Below are 24336 nucleotides of genomic sequence, written 5' to 3' on the forward strand. Positions count from 1 at the left end.
TACAAATTTTTGAAGCAAGAAAAGAAAAGTCAAAGTGCTTGGGCAGTTTCTTCTGGCAGCCTTTTGATCATTCTTGGGCAAATTCTGAATTGACATGAACATTGCCACATGGCTGAGGTTGCTAGGTTGTAAAGACAGGTACACCAATGCAATGACTGGCTCCATTCATCCCACTACTTCTGGTGGGAAGTTTGGGTGGAAGTGGTAGATAAAAGTGCCTAATGGTAAAAATTCTATGCTTTCTAACTCTCCCATCTAAGTAGACCTTCCTTGGAATGTCAACTCACTACTTCCTTGGATGCTGAGTGGTAGAGAAAAAGGGAGAAGGAGGGGAAGAGAGGGAATGGAAGGGGGAGAGGGACAAGGGAGGAGAGAGAGAGAGAGAAAGCTAGTTCCTATTCACTGGTTCATTTTGTTACTACTGCAACTGCTGGAACTGGACAGAATTGAAGCTAGGAGTCAGAAAATCCAGGTCTCCCATGTGGGTGGGAAGGATCTAACTACTCAGGCCACTAAGTCTCTCTTAGCAGAAAGCAGGCATTGGGAGCCAGAGCCAGGACTCACGCCCAGGTACTCACATATCCAATGTGGGCAACCCTACTGCTAGGCCAAATGCCCACCCTTTTGCTGTTGTATCCTACATTCTGTACCCAGCTGTGGCTTTTGAGTTTCATCAGAGTCCTTTGAGCAGGTTGTACTGATGGGACCTGCAGAACCCTGGACCAGGAGATGTACTGGTGTGAGGAGTATCTTCTGTTTGTCCCTCCAGATGTGTTCTCTTTCTTTAAGCCTTGGGAAGTCAACTTATACTTACTGCATTGACACCTCCTGACTGGCTTTAGCCAACAGGGAGCACTCACTGGTGATCAGAAGGAAGGGACAGAGCGAGGCTGGGAGATTTGTTCCCCCGTTCTCACCTTGCAGATTCACTGTGGTCTGATTTGCTTTGAAGAACACAACTCCCACCAAGCAATCCCTATATCCAGATTTCAGTAGTCAGCTCACACCTTACCTCCTTCAGCATGGGTTAGTGAAAGTAGTGTTCCATTCCAGAGAACTGTACTAATCCTTGTGTGTACTGCTCCTTGTAGATTTTTCTACATCTGCTCATACTTTTATAAATTGTCCCCTGATCAGACTCTCCTCACATTACCTAAAAGAAGGGCATCTGAGAGATACTGTAGAGATGCATAGTCATATAACAAAGGTGGACAAAGACCCAGAAAAGGCAGCTCCTGTCTGTCAACAGAAAGAGCAATGTGGCAGAAAAAGAGAAAGAAAGAAATTTCCAGTTTCCGTTACTTCCTGCTCTTATTGTCAAAGAGGCATATTATCCATCATATTCAGGTCGCAGATAATTCTGACTAACAGGATGATACAGATGATGGGATGGTAATTTCCTTTTTATAAGCCTTTTGGGGAGAGCGGTGGGAGTTTTGTGACTAATGTCCATGACAGACCAAGTGACAAGTACACTGTGGAGGGGCCCAACATGAAAATCTTACCCGGCCATCACTGGTCAACAGGATGGAGTCACTCTTTATGTCCCTGTGAATCACTCCCTGGTTGTGAAGGTAGGAGAGTGCTCTCAGAACTGACAGGCAGACAGTAGCTATCTGTTCTTCATTCATTCTAGGAAGAAAATAGCAGGCAAGAATCAAGACAGGTTTAAAAACATCTTGGAAATGTTCAAGAGGGGCAGGTTTTGTGGATTCTGGTGAATCAGCCCATGCTCTCCACCCTTTTGCATATCTGGAGCTTAACTTATTCCATTCACCCTCTCTCTCCTCTTGCAAGAGGGTCAGGTAGCTCCAGGCATCTTCTGTCAGAGGAAATCAGACCTATAAAGTAGCTAGGTGGGAATGGATGATATTCTAGTGAATGGACCCAGTGAATGAAGAAGGAGGCACAGCACTGACATATGCTACCACCTTTCAAGGCTGCACCCCTGTGAAGGGGGTGTTTTGGGTTTCAGAGGAGGAAATGGAGGTCTAGTGATAGACAAAAGTTACACAACTGAAGAAGTGGCCAGGTCATGGTTCACACCTTGTCTCACTTCAAGTTCGGAACCCATGCTTTTTCACTTTATACTTCTGTCCCACACTTGTCCTTGCCACTCAAAAGAATAGATTTTTCTAATGAATTAAATAATTCAACCATTGAGGAATCTAGGGGGAGAATTACTTGGACAGCAGGGGCTGCTCAGTGTCCTCAAAAATGATTTAGTTAGGGGCCAGCGCTGTGGTGTAGTAGGTTAAGCCTCTGCCTGCGGTGCCAGCATCCCATATGGGCTCCGATACTAGTCCCGGCTGCTCCACTTCCCATCCAGCTCTCTGCTATGGCCTGGGAAAGCAGTGGAAGACGGCCTAAGTCCTTGGGCCCCTACATCCCTGTGGGATACCCGGAAGAAGCTCCTGGCTTCGGATGGGCGCAGCTCCAGCAGTTGTGGTCAACTGGGGAGTGAACCAGCGGATGGAAGTCCTCTCTCTCTCTCTCTTCCTCTCCTCTCTCTGTGTAATTCTGCCTTTCAAATAAATGAATAAATCTTAAGAAAAAGAGTCAGCTATCATCTGAAATCACTGATTTCCTCCCTAATACAGAGCGATATTGGGTGTCACCCTTTAAATAACAACTAAATAAAACGAGCCTCATGTAGACAGAGGAGACTATCCGAGGAGTCAGAGGCCAAAACCCAAATTTAAAGATTGCCCTGGAAAACTCCAGCCAATTACTAAATATGTGATCTTGAGAAAGATTCTTTTCACCTCTGAGCTGGAACTTCATCATCTGATAGCCAGGCCCATCTATACCTGCCTTTTAGAGATGTGTGAAGATAACGTAAGTCAATGTGTGAAGCACCTGATCATGCTAAGAACTTTCCTTTCTTTCTGGAACTCTCTGTTCCTGGAAATCAGAAGGAAGTAATTTAACTAGATGCTGGGTTAATAATAAAACTTCAGTATGTATGAGAAACACAATAAGCACTAGGATAGAGCATGAATTCTCATCTAATTGATCTGGGAAAGATCTTGAGATCCAATATTTCCACCAAACTTCCAAGTCCTCAGACCACACTTGAAGTAGCAATGGATTAGATGTTCTATCAGTCAACCAAGTAATCATTCAACAACACAGAGATTTAATATTGACTATAGGAAATGCTCCAAATTATTAGCTTAAGAATTTCAGATTATAAATATTCATGGTATTCTTTGATGCACAATTTCTTCTTGGTTTTGGGAGCTACTCTGCCTTTAAAGAGAAATTAGTTGACAAAACTAGAGGGAGAAAAATTAGAAAATACAATGGATTCTGGAGAGGCTAGCTCTGAAGTGGATTCCACTGACATGAAGTAAGAACAGAAAGGCACTTTGACAAAGGAAGAGCTGACATGAGTAGCCATGTGAGCTCCTGAAAAAAGCCTCTCCCTTGACATATTTCTACTACTTGCTTAATGTATAAATCATATTTGTCTTTTTCTTGGATTGCTCCAGAATATTTGTTTCTATAAATTAAGGTGAGCATATGTATTTTTTGGCAGGCCTGTTTCACGCCGACACCAACAATGGACTGCCGGTTGAAATGCTGGTGACAAATATGATGTCTTTTCTCCTGTCTCTTTGATGGTTTATGATACACTGAGAGCAGCACAGGAATGGAATGCCTTAATTTTATTGGTGAAATAGCAGCATCTTCTATCCTACTCCAGGTTTGCAATACTTTCTTGATATCTTGCCTTCTACCTATTGTCATTTAATTGGATCACTTTTTTAACATTTATTTATTTGAAAGACAGAGTTACAGAGAGGCAGAAGCAGAGAGAGGGAGAGGGACAGGGAGAGGGAGAGGGAGAGGGAGAGGGAGAGGGAGAGGGAGAGGGAGAGGGAGAGGGAGAGGGAGAGAGATCCTCCATCCACTGGTTCACTCCCCAAATATTCACAATGGCTGGAGCTGGGCAGATCTGATACCAGGAGCCAGGAGCTTCTTCCAGGTCTCCTATGCAGGGACAGGGGATCAAGCACTTGGGCCATCTTCCACTGCTCTCCCAGGCCATAGCAGACAGCTGGATTGGAAGTGGAGCAGCCACTATACCACAGCATTGGCCCCTTGGATCCACTTTTGATTTGGGGACCATTTCAGTGACATCAGTTAATATCCAATGCCTCTCCTTACTGGTCCTTATTTGCTTGTTTTCCTATTACAAATACACCTTATTACTCTGTCATATTATTCACCAGCAACACCTAACTTAGTTTCCTACAGCTGTTTTACATGTCTGTTCCTTAGAATGTTGAATCTCTAAGTGTGGCCCATAACCAGCAGCACTGGGATCCCCTGAGAGCTTGTTAGACATGCGGTTTTACACACTCCCTATTAAATCATGATCTGCATTTAAATAAGATCTGCAGTGATCCATATACATTTTGAAATGAGAGGTACTGTTTTAGCACATATTCTGTCCTCTGCCTTCAATGCCCTTCCACTCTCATTTGCTTCTTAGTAAACTCTTATTCATCCCTCAGAACCCATTACAAATTTTTCTTTACTCTGCTTATGGTATTCTTCTATATGACTTATATTCATCCTTTTAATTCTGCAAGGTACTATAATGTATTTTCTTCTCTGGGAATTCCCCCAAAAGATATATCTGGACCTTATTCTTTTGTCTCTTCAGAATCTCCAACACTTATCAAAGAGTCTGGCATATAAAAGCTGCTCAATAAACACTTTGATATGACTGGAACTGGCATATCAGGGAGGCAAGTAGCTGATGCTATAGGCTGGTAATTACCATTGGTACTTATAAGACTATTTTAAAACATATTTTTCTCCCATGTAGATTTCTTATTTTGACATACAATTTTGATTGCTCTTCTACCTGCCTACCTGCCTTTTGTTTTCCCAGATACCCTTGGTGGTTTTAGCACATAGCAATGAGATATCAACTCAAGAGAAAAAAACTCAATTTAAGAAATCCATGTTGGTGGTAAGACATTGTATTATTTTTTACTGCAACATCATTCTAAAAAGTTTGCTGATTTTGAATCAATGGGTATCAATGATCCTCTGCAGGCAGGGAGAATGAATGAACTATCCATGTAGGGTATTATAACAGACATTCTAGGCAATACAGGAAAGATAGTCATGGTCCCTTAATCCATAGGGCTTAAAAGTTATGAAGAGTTGGCAAACATAGTGACTGTGGCCTTGCTCTAGAGGAGAACAACAAACATCTTGAATGGGTAATAGAATTACCTGGTATGAGTAACGATGTCTGTCAAGGCACCACCTTCTAGGAACTCCATGACCACCCAGAGCTCATCACCAACAAGGTAGCTGTTGTACATGTCAACCACATTGTCATGGTGGTAATCCCGCATAATCACAACCTGGGTGCACAAGAAAGACACACTTTTTGATGTATGAAGAGGAAATTTGGCTTTTTGTCCTCTTGTGGCTAACCACATTGTAAGTACAATTGGTTAGAGTTAGAGTTTATGGAAGAAATTTATTCAGAACTGTATCATAAACAAAAGACATCAAGGGTAAGTAACAGGAATAAAAGCAAAATAAATGCATGAGAAAATGCCAGGTCCAACAGATAGTGGATGGAAGCATAGCAGGGAGAAAGATTGAAATGAAAACAGGTGAACCATGCCAAGGATCAGGAATGGGAAAATTTTTTTTCCAAGGGCCATTGGATATTTATAACATCTGTAGTGGGCCACTCAAAATTATCAACTTAAAAATAGGCTGCTTTAGCTTTATGGAATTTCAGGTTCTACCTGTGATTGTCTTGGCAGGGCCAAATGATTTCGTGGACCATATATGGCCTGTGAGCTGGATGCTCCCTGCCCTGGACAAGGAGTTTAGATGACTGTTGTGGGGAGATGTGAACAGATATCCCTAAGGGTCTCCTACAGAACACATTGTCTATGCTCTACTGTTGGTTAACCTAACAGAGTTGTCACTTTCAGTGACTGAGTGTGCTCAGCTCCATAAGAGAATGAATTTCTTGGGAGAAGGTCTTGGTTGAATCTGAGTGAGATTTGGGTTGAATACAAAGAGTATATGTTTAACATTTAAAAAAATATTTATTTGGCAAGGAGGGAGGGAGGGGGGATAGGGAGAAAGAAAGAGCAGTGAGCTCCTGTCTCCCAGTTCACTCTCCAAATGCCTACATCATGGAAGCTGGACAAGGGGTGAAGAAGCCAGAAATGCAATCCAGGGTTCCCAGAGTGGATGAGAGGAACACAATTACTGGAGCTATCACCTCTGCCTCCCAGGGTCTGCATTACCAGGAAGCTACAGTAGAAGCCAGAGCTAGGAATCAAATCCAGTCACTCTCTTATGGGATATGGGTATCTAAAACTAGTGTCTTAACTGCTAGACTAAATGCCTTCCTCCAAATATATATTAAAGGTAAAAGTAAATATGATATAAGCATAAAAAAAGACTAACTTGAGCCAGGTTGCTGGAATGAACTTCTAGTAATTGCTACCATGTGGCAGCTTCTAGTCAATTTGTCAGAATTAGAGTTAAATAATCAATTACAGGGGCCAGCATTGTGGTACAGAGTTAAGCCACTGCTTTTGATACTGAAACCCCATGTTAAAGTGTTGGTTTGAGTCTTGGTTGCTTTGCTTCTGATCTATCTCCTTGCTTATGTGTCTGGGAAGGCAGTGGAAGATGGCTCAAGTCCTTGGGTTCCTGCCACCTACCATGTGAGAGACCAGGATGGAGTTCCTGGCTCTTGCATTTAGCCTGGCCAAGACCTGACTGTTACAGCTATTTGGGGTGTGAACCAATGGATGGAAGTTCTATCTTTCTCCCACCCCTGCCTCTCTCTCTCTCTCTCTTTCCCCCTCTCTCTGTTGCTCTGCCTTTTGAATAAATAAATAAATAATAAATAAATAATAAATCTTTTACAAAATAATCAATTATAGGGTTGTTTATATAATATTGCCCTGTCTATTCTGGAATTGTGGTTTGAAAACAAATTTCAGAAATCAGGAGTAGTAGATTGGGAGGATGGGACTCCATGAAACTCAGGGTGTGCCTAAGAAATGAGCAGTCCTTAGAGCTGGAGATGAGTGGAGGTCGCCAGGGCTGCCTTGGAATCCTTCATGGAAGAGGGGGCCAAAATTACAGACAAGTACATTTGTGAAGTGCCTACTTACGGACCAAACAATTCCTACATACTTCTGAGAGAACATGAAATCTCACAACCAGAGTGGTCAGGTGGCCCTAGCTTGTTTTGGGAGTTAGGAGGTGTGAACACCCCTTGTGAGAGACTGACATTATCTAATGCTGACATCGTGACTTGACATCTTTAGGACTTAGATCTCTCATCCACAAACACTCAATTCTCTCTCCAAGACTCTCACAAAATTACCAAGGGGACAATATTCCAAAATGTGTGTGTTTTCTGACACCGTTACTCATGCTTTCCCATCTGTTTTAGAGCTCTTAAATGACAAGTGATTTTAAAGATAAATGAAGCAGGGGAACAATATATACAAGAAATACACAGAAGAGGGTTAGTTCCTTAATAGATCAAGAGCTCTTATACATTAATAAGACAAATTTTAACATCCTAATTGAAAACTGCAAAGGACATATGGTTTAATGAAGAAATAAAAATGACCTATAACTATAAAAAGGGACTGAACCTCTCTAATAATAAAAAGGCTAATTAAAATAGTAAGATTTATCCATGTCTATAAAGTTAACAGAGACAACATGTTAGCATCCAATCGGATACAAGTGAGGGTGCAAAAGGACTGTTGGTGAGGGTCCAAATTAATACAAGCTTTCTGAAAATCAACACCATCAATAATTTCTCAAAAATGACATTTATATATCATTTGATCTGTTCCTTCTACCTCCAGGAAACTAAAGAAATGATCAGATATGAGGCCAAGAACTGAAGTGTAATAATACTCATTGTAAGATTATTAAAGTGACAAATTGGAAACATAAGTCAGAGATCATTTTAATGAATTTGATACATGAACATGATAGAAGATTATTAGGTTATTAAATATTTTGACATATAGTTATGAAAATATGTCAATGTATTTTATATTAATAGGTACATAATTTATATATTAGTGTCTTATTTTATATTAATTTTATTAACATGACATCAATATTAAGTGAAATCAGGAAGTTACCAACCCACATATATAGAATTATCCTTATGCTAAATACAAGAAATATGTAAATAGAAAAATTATAGAAAGAAAATACTGAAGTAATGTAGGCTATTGTGGGATGCTTAGGTATTTTGTGGAATATTTTCCATTTTACATATTTTCTACAGGAAGAATTCACTATTTTTTTTTATTATTATTAGTGAGGGAGACTGAATGGGAGAGAGAGACAGACAGAGCTCCCATCTGTTGTTTCACTCCTCAAATGCCTGCAATGGCCACAGCAGGGCCTGTGACAGTCAGGAGCTTGGAACTCCATTCAGGTCTCCCAAATGGGTGGCAGGGATCCATCTACGTGAGCTATCACCTGCCTCTCAGGGCCTGCATGGGCAGGAAGCTGGAATCGGGAGCAGACTAGGAACTGAACCCAGGCACTCTAATGCAGAACATGGAATAAGCATCTTAATCAACATCTTAACCACTAGACCAAACACCTACCCTCATTCTTTTTATAGTTAAGAACATAAAATATGTTAAAGTTCCTGTACAGCGATAGTCCATTGGTAAACTGACCTCTGTTTATTAGAAAAATTGGTAGGAAAACTTAGCTACACACTGCGTGCATGATATCATAACAGTGTAAAATGTACATATACCCCTGTAGACAGTGTAGCATGAGGCTTTGGGATCTGCTAGACTGGGATTCAAATTCCAGGTGTGCAATAAACCTACTGTTCCACCCTGGGCTAGTCATTCACCTGCCTGAACACAGGTTTCCTCTTATCTGAAGCAGTGATCAAGTATTTCCACCTCCTATGGTTGCTGTGGCTGATGTGCATGAAGTACTCCATAACGGGAACAGCCAAACATCATGGAAAAAAGATGAGAAGGGAAGATGATGCAATTTTTATCTTAATGCTTTCAGTGGTTTTCTAAAGTCCTAAAATGTACATGTATAATTTTTTAAAATGGGAAATAAACGTTACATAGGCGAGAAAGGGTGAGCCAGACACATCACTCACCTCGTTAAAAAGCAGCTCTCGCCTTTGTTGCTTCCGGAGGTCCATCTTCTTCACCGCAACTTGTTTCCCTGTGTGTTTCTCAGTGGCGATGCACACAATGCCCGTCGACCCTTCCCCAATTTTGATAAAGTTGTCCAGGTACTCCCTGGGGTCCCCTGGGCTGACCACCAGCTGCAGGGCAGCCCGAAACTGTTCGTGGGACACCCTGGAGGGCTGCTGGTCTGAGGAGGAGCCCCAGCTGGGAGGAGGGTAGGTGCTGGATGAGATGCTGAGAGAACTCAGGTAAGAGGCGGTGGAGATGTACTGCGAGCTGGTCTGCAGGGAAGGGTGGTGGTATAGGGAGGCTTTTTGGTACCCAGATGGGTACTGGTGGCTGCTGGAGGAATAGCCCCCTTTGCTTTGACTTTGAGGTAGTTTGGCGGGGCCCCTGGGGTAGGTGTCGGACCCTGACAGTGGTGGGCTGAGGACCATCTGTGCTCGATCATAGTCCACCTGGGAAGACAGGGACAGAGACCATTCGCATGTTAGAACTGAACAGCAGCACATCCCTCAGGTTAGTGAGCCAACTTACAGCTGGCAGAATGAAGACCATCAGAAGTGATGGAAGGAGATGCCAGGTACTGAGTGCTGGGTAAATCTGGACAGTTGTCTCGTACTGCTGTGCACCCAAGCTGTATTTGCTGCTTAAGCCTTATTTTCTTATTCTGAAATGAAAGATCCCATCTCCTGTTAAAGGATGTTGTCTTCAGCTAGCATTCTGGGCAGAAATTTCAGGGGTAGGAAGCCCTTTCCCTTGCTTCTGAATTCATATATTCAAGGGTGGAATGAAGTGTCCACACACACAGAGGAATAGATGTAGATAAGAGGTAAGACATAGCTCCCTGTGCGAAGCAGCTTTTGTTTCAGCGTGGACCAGAAACATACTCACCCACTACGTACAAACATAATTAAGGGGAACCCAAATTTTCAGGAGTACACATGGAAGTGAAGTTTGGCCAGTGCCCAAAAAGACCCCAGAAAAGAACACTGCACCCTGATTTTGAAAGGTGGGTTGAGGGATTTAGTGGAGGAGAATGGGAGGGCAGCCAGATCAGGGGCAGAGGAAGCTGGGGAAGGAATCGCTCTTACAAGAGAGGAGGTGTAGCTCCCAGCTTTCACTCCCTGGGAAGGACCAGGCAGGAACTCTGGCCACCCCTGGAATGACTGAGATCACTGAACCACACCAGGCCACATTACCTTCCTTACCCAGGGTAGACATGGTGATTTATCAATGCATTCTTTTTTAAAAAAAATATTTTATTTGAAAGTCAGAGTTACAGAGAGAAAGGGATCTTCTATCTGCTGGTTCACTCCCCAGTGACCACAACAGTCAGGGATGGACCAGGCCAAAGCCAAGAGCTTCAACTGGGTCTTCTATGTGAGTGGCAGATGCCACACACTTGGGCTATCTTCAGTTGCTTTTCTGAGACCATTAGCAAGGAGCTGGATTGGAAGTAGGGGAGCAGGGACATGGACTGGTGCCCTTTGGGGAAGCCAGCATTGCAGATGGTGGCTTTACTTACTATACCACAACACTGGCCCCTGTCAACACACTCATTTGTAAGATGAGCACACAAGGCTGGCTACATAAAATGTATTTAAAAAGATTTGTTGCCGGCGCCGCGGCTCACTAGGCTAATCCTCCGCCTAGCGGCGCCGGCACACCGGGTTCTAGTCCCGGTTGGGGCGCCGGATTCTGTCCCGGTTGCCCCTCTTCCAGGCCAGCTCTCTGCTGTGGCCAGGGAGTGCAGTGGAGGATGGCCCAGGTGCTTGGGCCCTGCACCCCATGGGAGACCAGGAAAAGCACCTGGCTCCTGGCTCCTGCCATCGGATCAGCGCGGTGTGCCGGCTGCAGCGCGCCGGCTGCGGTGGCCATTGGAGGGTGAACCAACGACAAAGGAAGACCTTTCTCTCTGTCTCTCTCTCACTGTCCACTCTGCCTGTCAAAAAAAAAAAAAAAAAAAAAGATTTGTTGATTGGACCTCAGAGTCTTTCTTAACACAATGCACCAGTAAGTCTCTATCACTCTAGCAGGAAGTACATAGAATGATATTAAGTTGCTCCCTCCCACTCCGTGCCATCCACTCCAAACATCTTTAATATGGTAGTTACTGATCACAGGCACCTATTTAAAGTTGATGAAAATTAAATAAAAATTAAAAATTGAGTTCCTCACACTATTCACCATTTAAGTACTTAATAGCCACCATATCGGACAGAATATACACAGAATGTTTCCGTTATTACAGGAAGGTCTATTGGACAGCACAGTTCTAGGCAAATCGATTCCATGGAGTGCATTCATTCATTTTTTTCAAATTCACACAAGGTGTTTCAAAAATTTTATGGAAGAATGTTATTCAAAGATAATACAGCTCCTCCATAAATCTTTTGAATCTACCTCATATTTGGGGTAGGCATGGCTTCAGGTAATGGGGGGAGAATAAGCCAATAATCAAAGCAGATGATATCTCTGCCTTCTTAGAGTTTATATTTTAGAGAAGGTAACAGGTGATAGAGACAAAAGCAACACATCTGGGGCTGGCACTGTGCCACAGTGGGCTAAAACCTCCGCCTGTGGTGCTGGCATCCGATAGGAGTAAAGGTTCTAATCCCGGCTGCTCCTCTTCCAATCCAGCTCTCTGCTATGGCCTGGGAAAGCAGTAGAAGATGCCCCAAGTGCTTGGGCCTCTGCACCCTTATGGAAAACCTGGAAGAAGCTCCTGGCTCCTGGCTTCCGATTGACTCAGCTCCGGCCATTGCAGTCATTTAGGGAGTGACAGTTGTGGTCATTTCTGTCTCTCCCTCTCTCTGTCTGTAACTCTACCTCTCAAATAAATAAAATCTCAAGAAAAGCAGCAAATCTACAGCATGCAGTCCAACAGTGACAAGTGAAAGAAAGAAAACTAAAGCAGAGTGAGGGACTTGAGAATAATGAGGTGCCATCTTGGAAAGGGTGGTACTGGAGCAGACACCTGGCTGAAGGGTGAGAGCAAGTGCTGGAACGGCCTGTGGAGGGCTGGCCCAGGCAGAGGCAGCAGCACATGCAGCATTCTTGGGCAGACGCAGACTTGACAGGTTGACAACACTATGGAGGTTCCCCTGGAGTGAATGCAGTGACCCAGAAAGATGAGCAGAGAAGCAGTTAAGGGACAGATCATGAAGACCTTGGCAAAGATGTTAGCTTTTGCTGTGAGTTAGTGGGGAGCTCTGGAGCGTGCTAAATAGAGGGGAGGGACACACTCTCACTCCTTCTGGCTTCTAGAGAAGTGGCTTCAGTAGCACAAGTGGACACAGGGATGCCAATGAGCTTGCTCAGTCAATATGGGCTGGGATCAGGCAGTTACCATACAGGTTACAAACAGACCACGGCATGGAGAAGTGAAGAGGGATGGGGCCCACTGGTCATTGGAACTAGCAACATGGTGGAAGCAGGCAGGTGTCTCAAGCGCCTCCTGTATCATACTGCATAAAGGATGTTCATTCCATCACATCAGAGAGCAACGGCTGCACATATCAGCTCTTTAAAATCTCTATGATGCTACTATCCTCAGTGTTTCTGCACTGTTCATTGATTCCAAGATGACAGTGCTGCCTTGCTGCACACCCAGCTATGCAGTTCTGCCAGCTTCAAGAGCACCACACTCTACTTGAATGAATTTACCTCTCAGACAGCCTGGGCATCAACTCGCAGGACATAGGTTGGCTGCTAAGCCGGGGTCCGATCCTGATTGCAGAACAGAGAATACATTCTTTTTCTTCTTTCTTTTTTTTAAAGATTTATTTATTTATTTGAAAGTCAGAGTTACACAGAGAGAGAAGGAGTGGCAGAGAAAGAGAGGTCTTCCATCCGTTGGTTCACTCCCCAATTGGCCTCAACAGCCAGAGCTGTGCTGATCCGAAGCCAGGAGGCAGGAGCTTCTTCCAGGTCTCCCATGTGGGTGCAAGGGCCCAAGGACTTGGGCCATCTTCTACTGCTTTCTCAGGCCATAGTAGAGAGCTGGATTGGAAGTGGAGCTGCCAGGACTTGAACTGGTGCCCATATGGGATGCTGGTACTGCAGGCGGCGGCTTTACCTGCTACGCTACAGTGCCGACCCTGAGAGTACATACTTTTGAAAGACACACTTAGGGATGAATTCTGACTCTGATGATTTTCATTAAATCACTGAGCCTCTCTGAAACTCAGTTCCTCATCTATAAAATGGCGTAATAACATCTTAGGTCATTGTGAACTCTGAAAGATTGAATATACAACAAAGCATTTGTATACTGAATGGCAAATACATTATAGATAGTATGACTATTATATAAAAGTGGTTAGCACAGTGGGGATGTGAAAGAAAATACATATTAATAAAACTAGCTATCATTTACTGAAGATATAGAATGTACTGGTGGCATTAATCCTCAAAATAAACAAGACACCTTTAATTATATTATATCGAACACTTAACTATAATTAAGATATTATTTTAGAAAACAACTGATTTTTAAAGCCTCTGTATTGTGCTACAGAAAGAAAAATCATGCATCCGTGTGTGCCCATGTGTGCATGCATAGAGAAGGTGTGAGGAGATAAATATAAGTGTGTGTTAAGCAATAGGATTCTTCCTTTAAATTGGGCTTGAGATTACTCAAGTCTAGGCTAGCCAGCAAGGCCAGGGTGTGACAAACAGAAAAGTCTTTGACTTTCATTTTTGAAAGTGCATCCTGGGAATCATCACATACCATCACCTCTCTGTCTCCCTTGGAGGATTTGCTCTTGTACTTTCTATAAAGTTGAATTCATTCCCCTGAAGTCTGCATACATGATACCTGAAGATATGTTAAAAATAGGAAAGCTGGGGTGGGCATTTAGGCTAGTGGTGAAGATAATGTTTAATATGTCTGCATCCATTAACAGAGTGCAGGGGTTTGATACCCAACTCTGGCTCCTGACTCCAGCTTCCTGCCAATGCAGACATGCGAGGTAGCAGTAATGGCATGGTGTAGTGTCTTGGCCACCACATCACTGAACCATGGTCCTCAGCTGGCTCTTAACCCAACTAAGGGATCCACAATGATGCAATCAATGGGCCACACTTTATGTCAGGCCTCATTCATTTCCTTGCTCTGGGAATCAAGCAGTGAGATTGAACCCCCAGAAAGTAAAGGCAGGCCCCAGCCTCTTGTCTGTCTGCCTTAGGCCAAGGTGTCCTTGCCTGCCCTTTATCAAAAGGAGCTCAATGAACTGAGGGAATGGCATAGTTGGCTTGACAAGGTTCTAATCACCAGACTCAAGAAGTTGTTTACTTCTCCAATAGTCAAAACCTTGTTGGCCAGCATGGTCTGGAGGGGTCTGTTTAGGGAAATGTCACGTCTATTCAGGGGCATTCCAGGTCTGGGGTAGGAGGTAACTAGGGCTCACATGAACCTCCTACTCCCCAGACCAACTGAAGTCCCGAGAACATGGCATCACTGACCAATCAAAGGAAGATCATGACCACCACTGAGCAACCAGGACACAAAGTGAACCTGCACCTCTGAGCCCCAAATTCAACCTATAAAACCTTCATCCTTAACTCCCTGGGGAGCCCAGAATTAAAGCAATAGCTGCCCACTCCTTGCTCTGCACTTTGCAATAAATACCTACTTTCTTCCACCACCCCACTGTCAGTGATTGGTTTCTGTACATCAGGTGAGCAGACCCCAGTTCAGGGGCTCTAGAGCAACTAGTTTGGAAGCAGTTCTGCAGTAGCAGGGGGAAGCTCTTCCCATTTTGTGGCCAACACAGCTGAAGCTCAGGGAAATGAAACTGCCCTCAAGTGACACAAGGCAAATGGGCCCCTACTTCCCAGAGGATTACACAGCCTTAGTCTTGGGTCAGGTTGCCCCACTCCTCCCCAGTGGGAAGGTGCCCACTGGCACCACAGGCCTGCTTTCTTGCTAGCTCTGGTATTTCTACCCTCAATTGTTACCTCCGTGGTCTGTATAATCAGGGATGGGGCATTCTCATCTCACGGCAATACCTAGGAGTTTACCTAAGAGCCCAAGTGGGGCTCCTTCCATGAAGCAAATGTACTGTCAGAAGTCTAACCTTGCAGAAGAAACATATTCAAGGTTAACGGCATTTGATATTCGTTGAGTGCTTTCCATGTTCCTGGGACTGTTCAGAACACTCTATGCACATTACTGCATTTAAACCTCAAGTGAGATAATTAAACAGGCTGTATAATCTTTCCCTTTTACAAATAAGGAGACTGAGGCACAGAGGGTTTAAGTAGGTCACACAAAATTCTCAAAGCCACTAATAAAGTAGAATTAGGGTTCTAATCCCGACAGAGTCATTTTAGCCCTTGGATCTTGATAAAATCACAGACATAGGCTTGGTGGGGGAGGACTCACGGGCAGGACAGAGGCGGACAAAGGGGGGGTGGCAGAGATAAAGCCTGGTACGGCTGTCTCACTGGGGGTCCAGATGTCTGAGCAGCCTGGAGGAAAATGTAAGAACTGGACCAGAAAATGATGGATGATAGTGCCTGGGGAGGAGTACAGAAAAAAATTTAGTCTGTTTTTGTTTTCATTGTTGTTTAACAGTCTTGGCTTGGAGAACTCATCTCAAAATACACACAAAAAAGAATAGTCATAGCAGCAAATGAGCTGATCATCTATGTACATAATTCATCATTTTTATTTCTGCTTTGGTCAAAGCAGAACATTGTGTTCAGTTCCAACAACATCTACGCTTTCTTTTGTGTTGCATTCTCCTTACCTTCCTACATGTTTGTTGAACTTTATAATTATTTAGTAATACTACTCTACGTTGTCTTTCTCATGATAGCCTGTATCTATTTGGGAGGCGAGTGAAATATAACAATGAATTTGTTCATACTGTCTTCACACACACACACACACACACTTGTAACAAAGGCGCATACACAAAGATTCAAGCTTGAACTGTGCAACCTTTTCTGTCTAGATTATGTATATTGTAGAAGAAAGGAAGTAAACATGGAGTACAGATGAACAAGTCTACCTATAGTATTATGAGGCGGATATGAGGGTAATCACTTGGTGCGAGGACCATGCAGTGGAATTGGACCAGTGAAAGATATGATATTTAATAAATGAATCCAATGCATCTCCCATCACCCATGCTCCACACCATTTCCAAAAGATTTCCATGTGCACTTTACGCTCATAGACCTTAATGCAATTCTGCAGCGTTGTCGGAAAGGAGTGGAAAGCTAGAGAAACAATAGAGACAACACAAAGGCTTTCTCCCCGTTCCCCCAAAGAGAACGGTCTGCGGTTTCTGTGACAAGTAACTCCAAAACAATAAGACCACAGTCTGCATACTTCCAAGCAGATTTCTATCAGGCACATTTAGTAAGAGAAGTCACGATGGACTGCTTTGCAAATTAGTACCCAGGTTGCCAAAGTATTTAGCCTCAGTGTTAGGAGGCAGCTAATTGTCACTGAAAATCTCATACATTTTAGGGAGGAATTCTCTCTGCAGGAATACTTAAAAACACTGATAGACTTAATAAGCCAGCGTGATTTCCTTCCTTTTTGAAATTACTAATAACACAGTTGTTTTTAAATTTCCTGACACATTTTAGCACACTATATAAATTCATTCTCAAAGAAATGTGCTTTCTCATGTCTCTACTCAAAACCCGATCAAAAAATAAAAAGGGCAACAACAACAAAAACCTGTATTTTTGGGGAATATATAATTCCTAGTTAACTCAGCCAGACTACACTTCCACAATGAGCACCATGTCTCCAAGGATGGGGTCAGACGGAGGCTTGCGATGTATCAAGATTATAAATAATTATAGCAAGGAATTCATTTAATCAATCAATTTCAGCAGTGGTGTGCTGGGGTGGACAGGGCATAAAGCTCCACACAGCTATCAATTGCTCCGATTACAGCTGGCTGTCAGCCAGAGTTCCCCTGATCCATGTTAGTTAAATGCACATTAATCTGAATTTGGCAGTGTAATCAAGGACCTAACTGAACTGTGAAATTGAATTCCGCAGTAGAACATCATTTGACCATTTTATGCCAAAGCTGGAAAAAAAGGCTTGGTGAGGGGAGGGTGGGAGAAAGAAAAGGAAGAAAAAAATCCTGCTGCAGCGTCTATTTGTCACCGCAGCTTCTGCACCGATGACAAGGAGGCCATGGATGGGAGTGCTGATCTGGTGTGTGTGTGTGTGTGTGTGTGTGGCCATCGTGTGAGTCTGTGCCACAGAATGGGGAAGGTGGAAGGATGAGGATTTATAGGGGCTTTGAGGCTGTTGGCTCCAGATCTGGAGTCTGATGCTTCAATACACCTTTTTGCAGCACAATAAAACAAAGAGACTGTTCGTTTCAGAAAGGAAAAAGCCAGACTGGAGGCAGCTTGATCTATATAAATCAAATGCAGCACAAAAGTGAATCATAGTCCTCTGAGAATGGAAGGGACAGCTCTGAAATTGCCCTGACTCAACCCAAAGGAAAATGGAACAGGACTGGCCTTGGACTTGGGAAGGGAAAATGAGGATTTGTAAGAATTCTGGGGTAGAGTCTCTAACCTGATTCTGTGCAGGAACACTGTAGAGACAGGTCATTAAGGGAAGGGATTCATTAAATCATGTGAGTTGCATGCCCCTCTTTGCTCGGCACTTCCAGTTCTCCTTGCTATGGGCAGGTAACATCACTGAGGAGGGTATGGGATACTCCCCAGTGTCCCTTTTGTGGGATGGTATCTGGCCTGTGGCTGTTGGGCTCTTGCATCTCCACCCTTGAATTTCCATTGTGATTGATGTCCTGAGAGCTTCAGTCTGTCTCTGAGATTGCAGGGTGCTAGAGAACTGTTTTATTTCCAATTGTATCCTAATCAAATAACCCACTGTACCCACAGTCATAGCCCTTAAGTTACTCCTGTTCACTTACAAAATGGAGTGAATTTATTTCACAGTCACCCTGGACAAATGACAAAGGGACACAGCATGCATCACGATAGCCAATCAGTAGTGGTCATGAGCAGGCCCTTAGTAGCACCTGAAAAAGGTAAGGTGTCCCCTTAAGGTTCTGCTGCAGGGTATTGGGAAGTAGGTTAAGTCTGGGATGATTAAGCACAGTTGCTGAATTTCTGAACTTCAGGAAAGGGAATCTCCCACAACCACCAAACTGTCTTCCTATGTAGGTATGTAGGAACATATCCCTTATGACACAAAGTCTGAAGAGCTGTGTATTTCCCTGCCTTATAAAACACATGGGAAATGCACATGAATTGCACTAGCAATTCATGGCCTGTACATGTAGGTGAAGCCTAGTTATATGGAGAAACAAATAAATCTGTGCTCTGCAGGCTCAAGCATACGGGTCTTTGAGGCTCTCCTCTGAATGGGAATATCCAATTAACCCCCCACAGTTGCATTCTGTATCCAAGAACAGGCAACAGCGCAGACTACTCTGACCTGCGATGCATCACTGCCTGCAGCGATATGGGAAGAACTCTGCCTTTGGGGACTGGCTCCCTGCCTCAGAATATTGTTCAAATGTGTCAAGGCTTCTGAACTCTTGGGACATGCAGTGCCAGCTTAGATTCATTTTGTTTTTAATTTGGTAATGGGAAAACCCACTCATAATGACCAAAATACAATTTACTTGGAACCACAAGAGCATTTGTGGGAAGATGTGTCCATTCATATGCAAAGGGTACCTCAAGCCTCTGTGGGAAGGGACAACATTAGAAATGGCACACTGAATCACCTCTGTGGCTGCTCTATGAGCCTTAATGAACGTCCCGCAGGAGGTCCTAGGAGAGGAAAATAAATCTAAAGGCAGAAAGACCCATTACTATGCTATGTGGTTACGTGCCCTCCCTGCCCTCAGTTCTTGGAGCGGCCATCAGGTTTCAGCAGCGTGATCCTTCCCCAGTGGATCTCTGAAGGACATTTTGCTGGCATCCTCTGGGGCTGAATCTGGGCACGGCAAGTGCCACAAAGAACCGTGAGTTATTAGACTACTGACGCAGGAAGACTGAGCACACTGGTTTAAGTCCTTTTTCTCTCCAGCGATAGCCAAGTGATACCTAAGCGGAGAAAGCCATGGTGCTGGTGACCTCAGAAGGAAGGTCTGGGAGAATCACACCATCGTTTCTTTTTTTGCATCTGCCATCCTTCCACTCAGAAACCCTGACTATGCCATCTGTTTGGAATGTTCCAGGCTGTAACAGTAGTCACTCTTAGGGTCCTGTGTAGAGAGATGGCAGGGGTGAAATAGAGATGTATAGCTATGATGGTTTTCCTTTAGCATATGGCTTCCATAAAAGGTCTGAGAATTTCAATTCCATTCCAGAGAGTACAGCAAACACTCTGTAGTGAGATGGGGGACCTCAGGCCAGCTCAGTTGCTACAGCTTTGAGTGACCTTGAGGAGGTCACACAGCTACTCTGCCCTTCTGTGACCCACATCTCTAAAGCAGGAAAAGTCAAGGCTGCACACAGTGTCTTTCAGGGTAGACAGAAGTTATACCCCTATTTTGAAATTATGTAAAAAATGCTGCAGAGAGAATACTACTATGTTTGGGTTTAGCAGACAACATGTTTTCAAACTAGCATAATCCTGGGGATAAGAATTAGCACTGAGAGTTTGCAAGGTGCTAACTCCCTTACACTTGATCCTCATGACAAGTCAAAAGTAAGTATTAAAACATTGTACAAGGGGGCCAGCGCTGTGCCGTAGCAGGTAAAGCTGCCACTTGCAGAGCCAGCAACCCATATGGGTGCTGGTTTGAGACCCTACTGCTCCACTTCCTATCCAGCTCTCTGCTATGGCCTGGGAAAGCAGTGGAAGATGGCCAAGGTCCATGGGCCCCTGCACCCACGTGGGAGATCTGGAAGAAACTCCTGGCTCCTGGCTTCAGATCAGCACAGCTCCGACTGTTGCAGCCAGTTGGGGAGTGAACCAGTGGATGGAAGACCTCTCTGACTCTCTGCCTCTCCTCTTTAAAAAAGTGAAAAAACAACAACAACAACAACAACAAAAACAAACAAACAAACAAACAAAAAAACACTGTACAGGTAAGTTACCTGAGGCAAGGCAAGACTGTATAGTTAGCAAGTGTTCACATCAAAAGAAAGTGATTCTAGAATTTGTGCCCTTATGTCATAGGTGAGAAAAATCAGGATTATCTTTTTTAAATAAAGATTTATTGCCGGCGCCGCGGCTCACTAGGCTAATCCTCTGCCTAGCGGCGCCGGCACACCGGGTTCTAGTCCCGGTTGGGGCGCCGGATTCTGTCCCGGTTGCCCCTCTTCCAGGCCAGCTCTCTGCTGTGGCCAGGGAGTGCAGTGGAGGATGGCCCAGGTGCTTGGGCCCTGCACCCCATGGGAGACCAGGAAAAGCACCTGGCTCCTGGCTCCTGCCATTGGATCAGCGCAGTGCGCCGGCCGCAGTGCGCCGGCCGCGCCGGCCATTGGAGGGTGAACCAACGGCAAAGGAAGACCTTTCTCTCTGTCTCTCTCTCACTGTCCACTCTGCCTGTCAAAAAAAAAAATAATAATAATAAAAAAATAAATAAATAAAAAGATTTATTAATTTTTTTGAAACCCAGAGCCAGAGAGGGGTAGAATGAGAGAGCCAGAGAGAGAGAGGGAGGGAGGGAGGAAGGGAGGAAGGTTGAGGAAGAGAGACACAGAGAGAGAGAGAGAGAGAGAGAGAGAGAGAGAGATCGATCTCCATTCGCAAGTTCACTCCTTGAGTCACGTCAATGGCCAGGGCTGGGCCAGGCTGAAGTCAGGAGCTGGGAGCTTCCTCCAGATCTCCCACATGGGTGCAGGGGCCCAAGCACCTAGGCCATTCTCTGCTGCCTTCCTGGGTACACTAGCAGGGAACTGGATCAGAAGTGGAGCAGCCAGGACTTGAACTGGAGCCCAAAGGAGATGCTGGTGTCGCAGGTAGCAGCTTTACTTGCTATTGCCACATCAGACCCTGGATTATTTTATGAAAAATCAAATAAGTCCATCACTCAAGGTGGAATAAGTACTTAAGAGAGCCTTAGGGATTCTGCTCATAACACTTCCTCTGTAGTCTGTGCATCCAGCTTTTATCCAAGGTTCCCCATCTGGGTGATGCTAAGGAACTTCTCAAGGATTCCACTCTGCTTAGAATACGATAAACAGCACTCCCTGTGCATCCCAAATCCTTCTATGTGTCATCACCTGTTTTTCCCCCGTGATGTAAAGGCTGCCTGCTGTGTGTGTGTCTGATCCTGGAGATCACACATCTTTCTTTCTGTGCCTCAGTTTTCTTCTGTGGAAATGGCACTGTTCCAGAACACAGAGTCTCTGGAGCAAGAGAGACCTAGTTTTGATTCCTGACTTAGCCATTGACCTTAATACCCTTGGAGAAGTCCATGAAGATTTAGCTTCTTGGAGTCTCAGCTTCCTCAACTGTAAAACAGAGAGAATCTTGCATTCTTCTGAAATTTTTCTAAGGATTAAATTGGGCACTGTTTGCAAAGTACTTAGTAGGGTACTGGAACACATCATGATATAAGTTTCATATTATAGCCATCATCCATCTAGATGCCACACACATAGACTGCTGTGTAGACAACATGTATATATCAATAGATAGGCTGTTCTAGTTTATGATCTTATTTAGCTCTTACATGATGAGGCAGGGCCTGTCCTTACCCCTCTTTTATAGATGAAGAAGTGGCTAAGCCATTTGTTTACCCAGTTAGCAAGTGGCAATGTTGGAACTCTCTTAACTGCCAAGAAGTGCTTCGTAAATGGTAGTGATAGAACAGTTTGTCATTTCTTATTTGGCACTAACTTTGTCCTTTCCTACTCATGGAAAATCTAGTAATTGGGTGTTACAAGTGGAGGTGGAGTGCTTTGGCATCTAGTGGGTAGAGTCCCTGGATGTGTACAGGACAGCCAACCATAACAAAGAATTGCCAGATCCAAGATGTCAAATGTCAAAATTGTCAAGGTCGAGAATCCCTGCTGTAGAACAAAACAGGATGTGGCAGTCTTACTGCCGAATTAATTGCTAATGCAACTTCATTGCTTCAGGTGTTACAAGGGGCTTGTAACAAGGCAATCAAAAGGCTTGGCACTCTCGGAAGTTGCCGCCGTACTTTTGAGGCTGTATGTGGTGTCAAATGAAGGGGTTAAGTCCAAAGAGTTGCACACAAGCTCTGCCATAAGCTGAGAGACCTGTCTGTTACTAAGTCTCCCAAAACTTCATTTTCCTCATCCTCATAAAGAGCAAAAATTCTTACCCTACAAGACAATACATGTATCTGGGACTCAGTAAGTGCTAAATGAACTGGCAGAATTGTTATTATGTTTGGGGGTTCCCAGTGGTTGCAGTCAGAACAAGGAATGAAAATGAGGGTCCAGAACCAAGGAGTTGGCAGCTGCCTCATTGCAAGGAAGAACTGTCAGGAAGAATATCAAATACTTGGTGACAGTATCTCTAGCCAGTTTCCCTGCCTGTGAGGTAGATGTGACTGGGGTCGGGGAGGGGACTCTGCACACGTGGCAGTCCCCCTGACCCACGCTTTCATCTGCTGAGGTACATAAAAAAAATTACAAGTAGGGCGTAGATACTAATATCAACCGATTTTATAACATTCTTGATTCTTGTCAGGATAATAGGAAAATTAGGGAGGTAGATAACATTGGAGAAGATTTTCACTGTGGGTTAAAGTACCATTTTCCCTCCTTCAGGTCAAAATGCTAAAGTGAAGTTCAATATACACACACACAGAGGCATGCATTTGTATGCTCGTTCCTTCTTTAGACCTACCCAAGTTTTGTGCTTTTTTTTACTATTGGAGATCAGAACATACCCACCCTCTTCTAGAATTTTCCATAAGGCAAAGCCAAATTATCTGAGTCGTGATTGCTATTTCTTCCCTCATCTGGAAGCACAAATGTGATTGGTAGATTTTTAAGAGAACAGTTCTAAAGACGCAGGCACCTAACTGTTTTTAGAGAGCTGTTATATTTTTAATCAAGTAGATGTTTTAATTACTAACATGCTTCCCACCTCCTACCCTTCCCTAAAAACTGCTCATGAATTTCTCATGAGTTTCCTGTGAAACATGAAACAGTGGCTTGCTCCTTTGGAGTCCTGATTATAAAAGGCTGAGAAACTCCTGGTAGACATTCTCATGGGGGAATGTGCTGTTCCTTTTCCTGAGCCATATGGTTTCTCCATTGATTCTGGGTTTGACAAAGCCAGATTTCAGATCTGTCTTGCATTTGGAAGTCTATAGAAAAAGGGGTCTACAAGAAATGAAGTAACCCTCCCTCCTTCCTTTGTTCTTCTTCCACTTAGCCTAAAGTTGTGGTGACCACCAGGATCTCACAAATTTTACCAGCAAATACAACTGAATCCTTGAAATAACATATGTCCATATAATGGGAAAGTGCTAGACTGGGAGAAACACCAGACTTGAATTCTTGTCCTTACTTTGCAACCAATTGACTATGAAACCGTAAGAGTGAGATGTAACCTGGATTTCAGTTTCCCCTTCTGGGAAACAAGTGGGCAGAGATTACTGGAGTTGATAGTAAATCCCAAAAGCTTCTGGAGATTGGACCAATGGGAAACATGAATAAAATGGGCAGTAGAGTGCCTGTGCCCATCTGTAGAGCTCATGTATCCTCTAAAGGGGCAACCTTTACCTCCAGCTGATTCTATTCCCAATGATTTGTGAAACTAGGGACCCAGCAATGCTGGATCACCCCACTGCTGCTCAACTCCAGAGATGGAGACTTCTAATTGAATTCTAGAGTTGGAAATTAATATTGGGTTTCCTAGGTGTTGGAAATTAATATTACTTCATCCACACCTGTCAGTGGGACAAATATGACTGCAGAACTCAAAGGTTGCTTCCTCTGAGCAATATTGTCTCTATGGCTACACCAAAACTAGCTTAATATATGTGTTTAAATATACCACACACACAAAATCATATTCTCTGCTCCTAGACAAAATTAGAACTAATTATTGAAGACTCAGGATATAACTCAATTCAACACTACTAGGATAATATGTTTATTTCATTCTAGGACTATGCAGGGGTTCCCTTTGTCATGGTACTCACAGGCAGTGATATGCACA

The 24336-nt window shown here is 43.8% G+C and overlaps 1 protein-coding gene across 2 annotated transcripts in view; it reads right to left on the reverse strand.

Annotated features, from left to right (window-relative positions):
• The window catches only part of PAK5 (p21 (RAC1) activated kinase 5), a 302315-nt gene that overhangs the window by 16114 nt on the left and 261865 nt on the right, over positions 1-24336 (reverse strand). For both annotated transcript variants that reach the window (XM_089307306.1, XM_002710976.6), the window contains 3 exons: positions 9179-9670; positions 5257-5390; positions 1506-1632 (listed from right to left, as the gene is read on the reverse strand). In XM_089307306.1, coding sequence (XP_089163432.1) covers positions 1506-1632; positions 5257-5390; positions 9179-9670 — 753 coding nt within the window. The remainder of the gene's footprint in view (positions 1-1505; positions 1633-5256; positions 5391-9178; positions 9671-24336) is intronic.

This window comes from Oryctolagus cuniculus, chromosome 11 (assembly GCF_051225735.1).
Source record: "Oryctolagus cuniculus isolate XC-2025 breed Fujian yellow rabbit chromosome 11, ASM5122573v1, whole genome shotgun sequence".
NCBI lineage: Eukaryota > Metazoa > Chordata > Mammalia > Lagomorpha > Leporidae > Oryctolagus > Oryctolagus cuniculus.